The following is a 6,561-nucleotide window of genomic DNA, read 5'->3' as shown; positions in this document are numbered from 1 at the left end:
CTCCACGTCTATTAAATTACATCTGTATCTCTGTATTACAAATTTTTATCGGAATTTTACTTTTTTTTATCAAACTTAACACAAAATAGGAGAATACTTGAAAAGAGAATGAATTAATAATAATAAAGAATCTTTTTTTTAATAATTTTTGGGAATTTGAAAAATATTTTTGATTTTTGACCTGTGATCACATGATTGTTTAAATAATGCGCATGCGTAGTTGATACCGGTAAAAATCAAGATGGCGGACGAAGTGGTTGATATCGAAGTAGCTCGACAAAAAATGAGACAATGGCGCGATGAACCGCTACGAAACAGCGAAGAAGTCGTTGAATTTGGAGAATGCCTCCTTCTTGAACACGGAAACAAGCTCGGAGACGAACTGTGGACGATCTACGAGCAAGTTTTTTTGGCATCTTTGGACTGTGGTAAACTTGATTTAGCCACCATGTGTTTGAAAGAATTGAATACACAATTCCCTGGCAGTATGCGAGTTAAGAAGCTAAAAGGAATGAGGTTAGAGGCCTTAGAGAGATACGAAGATGCAGAGAAAATTTACGATAAGATTCTAGAAGCAGAGCCCGCGAATTCCGTAGCGTACAAGAGAAAGATCGCCATCTTGAAATCCCAGAACAAGATTCCCGAAGCGATCAAAGAACTTAATGAATATTTAAAGAAGTTTATGAGTGATCAAGAAGCTTGGATGGAGTTAATCGATCTTTATATATCACTACAAGATCTCCGTAAAGCCAAGTTCTGTATGGAAGAACTTATCCTCGCTAATCCACACAATCATCTGTACCATCAACGCTTCGCTGAGATCTTATACACCATTGGTGACCTTGAAAACATGGAGAAATCTCGCAAGTATTTCGCTCAATCCTTAAAGCTTGACAACGATAACTTGAGGGCTTTGTATGGATTCTTTTTGTCAGCTTCACATCTGTCGTCTTTCTCTAAAGATTCTAAGGCAAAGCGTGAGAATGCAAAGTATGCGTCTTGGGCTGGTGGTCAAATTATGGAGAGATACCAGTCAATAAAAGTTGGTGATGGCCAGGAAGAGGACAATATGTTGGCACTTGGTGGAATGATAGACTCTCTTCAAATCAATACTCCTCCAAATATACCTTCTTAGCAAAGAATGTAGACATTTAGGTGCAGAACAACGTATTCATACATTTCAAGCTTGCCTTTTTATTTCATAGCTATATGTATATTACAGTGCCGAGACTCTGGCTGGTACCCCTTTAATCAAGTTAACCAATCACTTTGAAAACAAAGCATTTCAACTCAAGCCAATCAGGAGAAGGAGAGCATTCATCATTTATGGGGTAAGAGTGGGGGGCTATGAGGATCATACATTTTGAAAAAAAATTTTTTGGGTCCCCCCCTCCCCAACCCAAACATAACATATTTTTCAGTGGACCCTTCCCTCCACCAAAAAAATAGTCCCCCCAAAAAATAGAGACCTTTATTAGACATTAAATATATTTAGCTTTGAAAAAAGCCCCTCACCCCCATCACCCCCTTTCTAATAATTGTTACATGATAAAATGGATGCCCCCCCTTTCAAATCCCCATAACCCTCCAACATATAAATTCTAAACACTCCCTAAGCGACAGAGCCTAAATCTGATTATATATCTGATATATCTGATTACATATCTGACGAATAACTTTAATGTTGAGAAGAGGTTGGTTAATAAGCTAGGAAGAAAGTATAGAATAATTTGTCATTCAACTTAATTGTTATTAACAGCCAATCACAAACCTGGAAATAAGACATTTTCATTGGCTGAAGTTAATATGATACTAATTGTGCACTCTCCTGATTGGCTAAATTTTTCACTCTACATCATGATTTGTTAAATTCATAAAAGTGGTCCCAGTTAGATGTCGACAATGTAACCAAATCATAAACAAACTGCTGGACAATGACAAATCCTGCATTGTTATTGGCTACGCTACTATAAGAGTGTTAGCCCACTATTAGAGAAAGACACATCAAAACTCAAAACAATGGTACTTACCTTGCGTTTGGCAGCAGAAGATCTTCCACTGCTTCAATGGTTTTGTGTTTGATAAAATAAAAATATGGCTATGCTAAAAAAATTTGACAGGCTCCTGTTTGGTCCATTTTGTGGTAATTCATATATGCATATCTCACTGTACTTTAACGATTATAATTTATGATATATATAGCCCTTCCTATATGTCTATAATCAAACGTACTAGCAATCATGAGTTGGTGTTAGTATGAGGTGGTGGGCAATTGCACCCCTTTAGATTGAGAAGTTGTGTAAAATCTTAAAACCAGCCCCCTAATATACAGTACTGTATGTTAGAAGGCAGAGTTTCCACTCATGATGCAATCAACTATAGGGGAAGTCTGACTGATGAATATCTTGTATTAATATAATTTTAGACTTGAATATAAAATTTTGCTTGCTTTGCTTGGTTGAACAGCCAGTGACTTTGAGACTTTATTATAAAGTTTTCAAAAGTTTGACAGAGTTGAAGTAATGCTAAAAACTTTTTTATCCTGAATTCCGTCTTTTCTCCAGGCATCCCAGACCTCCTATATATCCTATTTTTCCTATAATTTGTATAGGATCTTATAAAGAGCCTTTAAAACACTCATGAATAATTCATACGCTTATGGTCCAATTGGAGCCACCATACACGTCACATGCATGAAACTTTATACCCGATAAAGTCATCTTCATTAGTATTCAAGCGATTTTATATAAAGACACATGTGTCTTTATATAAAGACACATGTGATCTTTATATAAAGACCACTCGAATACTATGAGGATGACTTCATCAGGGATGAAGTATGCATCCAAGTTTAGATGAAGACAGAGCTTCATCAAGGTCATAGTCAACCCTAATGATCTTTGACTAACGTGCCTGTCTTTGCCTTGGCACGCAATATCCAACGTGTGGGAGCTTCTATTGAATGTGGTTGCGCATGCCCGTGACGAAGTATAAAAGTCAAAGTATAAAAATCCATGTTCGTGACGTGTATGGTGGCTCCAGTTGAACCAAAATCTTATAAATTGAGTGTTTCATGAGTGTTTTAAGCAGTTCAAAAAACTCGTAGATCGTGTTTTATCAGGTATAAAAGCACTCGGCTACGCCTCGTGCTTTTATGCCTGATAAAACACTCCTACTCGTTTTTTAAACACTACATTTTTAAAGAAAACCTCCTATATTTCCTATGAATAGGACGACTGCTGATTGATACATTTATATTTTACACTGTTTAGCATATTTGGCGAAGGAAATAAAATGGCCCCTTTCTGGTTTTTTTTTCTTTTGGTTCTGTTTTTTTTTTAATGGCTTTTTAGTTCTGCAAATCATTGCCTGTGCACCCTCCCAATCCATGGTTACGCCACCGAAAAGCTATCTTAGCTCCTATAAAGTGCATATATTTTTGGGAAAAAATCTTGCACAGCCTATATTTCCTATCAAATTTGTCTAAAACGTTGCTGGGATGCCTGTTTCTCTGATATTCAAGTGAAATAGATATTAGACTAATACACATTGTTAGGCCATAATTCCATTGTTTTCTTTGTGTCTATTTGTCTTGTTACATGTCAACTGATATTTTTTATTTCAAGGGTTAAATGCCTTCACTATAGATTGTTAGTGTGTGATAGTCAAATAGACAAAGAAAACAATGAAAATAAGACTAGCCTCTATCCGTTTACTGACCATTACTTGGGCTAAATAAAACCGTTCTTAATTGGTTGCAAAATATTGTCTCATTGCTTTATTCTACTACTAAAGATTGTTTTATTTTAAAAAATTAACTTAGAAGTATTAACTTTCTATCATATTTCAAAGTGAAGTGTGCGGGATGGATTTATTCGATAAAAACACCTGCTTTTTGAAGCATATATTGGTAATGGGAAGAATCAAGGCAGTCAGTAGTGCATTACATGACCAAAGATCATTATGGTTCTCGTTAAACTAAAATGAAAAGTAAATAATGCCCCAGTACACAGCCAGAAGTGTAAAGCAGACTTCCGGACTGCTGATACGCCTATTTAATCCATCTCATGTTTATTCTTATTCTGATACGCCCATCCAATCCATCTCATGTCTAATCTTATTCTGATACGCCCATCCAATCCATCTCATGTCTATTCTTATTCTGATATGCCCATCCAATCCATCTCATGTCTATTCTTATTCTGATATGCCCATCCAATCCATCTCATGTCTATTCTTATCCTGATACGCCCATCCAATCCATTCTATTCTTATTCTGATACGCCCATCCAATCCATCTCATGTCTATTCTTATTCTGATACGCCCATCCAATCCATTCTATTCTTATTCTGATACGCCCATCCAATCCATCTCATGTCTATTCTTATCCTGATACGCCGATCCAATCCATTCTATTCTTATTCTGATATGCCCATCCAATCCATTCTATTCTTATTCTGATACGCCCATCCAATCCATTCTATTCTTATTCTGATACGCCGATTCAATCCATCTCATGTCTATTATTATTCTGATACGCCCATCCAATCCATTCTATTCTTATTCTGATACGCCGATTCAATCCATCTCATGGCTATTCTTATTCTGATACGCCCATCCAATCCATCTCATGTCTATTCTTATTCTGATACGCCGATTCAATCCATCACATGTCTATTCTTATTCTGATATGCCCATCCAATCCATCTCGAGTCTAATCTTATTCTGATACGCCCATCCAATCCATCTCATGTCTATTCTTATTCTGATACGCCGATTCAATCCATCACATGTCTATTCTTATTCTGATACGCCCATCCAATCCATTCTATTCTTATTCTGATACGCCGATTCAATCCATCTCATGTCTATTCTTATTCTGATACGCCCATCCAATCCATCTCATGTCTATTCTTATTCTGATACGCCGATTCAATTCATGTCATGTCTATTCTTATTCTGATACGCCGATTCAATCCATCTCATGTCTATTCTTATTCTGATACGCCCATCCAGTCCATCTCATGTCTATTCTTATTCTGATACGCCCATCCAATCCATCTCGAGTCTAATCTTATTCTGATATGCCCATCCAATCCATCTCGAGTCTAATCTTATTCTGATACGCCCATCCAATCCATCTCGGGTTTATGAATAATCCATAATCCTGGTTGACATTTTGAAAATAATCCGTATTTCAATTTTGTAACCAAATATAGCTAAAATGAATGACCAATAAAGCCGGTAATAATTCGCAAATTTGAAATACAACACAAGCAATCCGTAATGTTTAATGCGGAGCCATCGGTAATGTATTCCTTATCTGCGTTCCTCCTCTAAAAAGCCCTGAGGCCCTTCCAGACGCGCCAAAAACAGTTATCATAAAAACATGTTTCTTAGAAAGTGACTGATATTTTGGTATAAGAGAAGTGAATGTCTTTTAGCATACGGCCCATATCTGACATGTAAATTACTGATAAAAAACCTTTATTTTAGCCGCATTTTGTCTCGACTAAGTTAGCACCGTATGTAAGTCGCATGATAACATCGTCAAATGTAATGACCTCGGAAATCAAAAATACCGTGATGTTCAGGATTATCAAATGGATGTAAAATCCCATTGGGCTTTCATTAAGGATGTTTGTTGCTTTGCTCTGTACTATCAAAGGCTTCGTTGTTTGTGCTATCACTTTGTTGCAGTTGTCTTTGAATTCACACCACCGAGTGCACTTTAGGGTTCCCATTCTCTCGTCGCAGCCAGCACGCATGTGTTTTTGCCCGCATCCCATTGTTACCGTCCACTTTCCATATCTGGAGAACAAAACAAAAGAAACTTTATTTACTTTAGGCTGCGTTCATAAAGTATGGCAGAGGGGGGAGGGGGGCAGGTGAAAATTTGAAATGCCCAGAATAATCAAAGTCATGCAAAAAAATACGATTCCCCTAAGCAAGGCTAGTAGCTTCTTCCAACAATTGTGCTTCCCCCCCCCCCCCCCCCCCCATTTTTCTGATAAAAATTTGCCCATCCCCCCTTTTACCTACCAAAATTTTCCCTATGCCCCCTCAATTTCACCCGCCCCCCCTTGCCATACACTATGAACGCAAGCAGCAGTAAGGGGGACTCGCGAATCGCCGGCATTGCCAAAAATCACAAATCGAAAAACCCCAGGGGGGGGTGGGTTTTTTGGAGCAGTGACGAGGCCCTACAGGGGGTCTTGCGCGATCCGTCGGCAGCGCGAAAAGTCCCTTACTGCTGCTGTATTTGGGTACCGCAAACGGAGGTTAAAATATTCCTTAGATATAGATGGACGCCATCAAGAGCATACGAAACAAAACTGTGCGTAAGCTAAGAACTCAGGTGTTGGATCGCCTGGACGCCGACTTTGCCTTCACAACATTTATGGAGGGAGATACAGATGAGACGATGAACGAAGAAAGAGCAGAAAAAATTATCGACATGATGCCCGAAGGTAACTACCGTTTGGAGTTGACGTTTATAAAGTATTTAGACGGCGAGTGGATAATCGAAAAGGGCCGTAATCCTATTCGGGCGTCAGGTA

General features: G+C 38.1%; 1 protein-coding gene across 1 annotated transcript; it reads left to right on the top strand.

The window, feature by feature from the left end:
• Positions 1–226: 226 nt before the first annotated feature.
• LOC116301786 (ER membrane protein complex subunit 2-like) lies at positions 227–3,763 on the top strand. The gene has a single exon (XM_031710902.2). The coding sequence runs from the start codon at positions 242–244 to the stop codon at positions 1,133–1,135; it is 894 nt and encodes a 297-aa protein (XP_031566762.2). The 5' UTR covers positions 227–241; the 3' UTR covers positions 1,136–3,763.
• The last annotated feature ends 2,798 nt before the right edge of the window (positions 3,764–6,561 follow it).

This window comes from Actinia tenebrosa, unplaced genomic scaffold, assembly GCF_029948245.1.
Source record: "Actinia tenebrosa isolate PJP-AT-01 unplaced genomic scaffold, QUT_ActTen_1.0 PGA_scaffold5__44_contigs__length_20552954, whole genome shotgun sequence".
NCBI lineage: Eukaryota > Metazoa > Cnidaria > Anthozoa > Actiniaria > Actiniidae > Actinia > Actinia tenebrosa.
Note: the sequence above shows the minus strand (reverse complement) of the source record. Positions and strands in the feature narration are given on the sequence as shown.

Excerpts from the sequence above, each read along its gene's own strand:
- LOC116301786 (XM_031710902.2), top strand. The coding sequence starts at position 242 with ATGGCGGACGAAGTGGTTGATATCGAAGTAGCTCGACAAAAAATGAGA.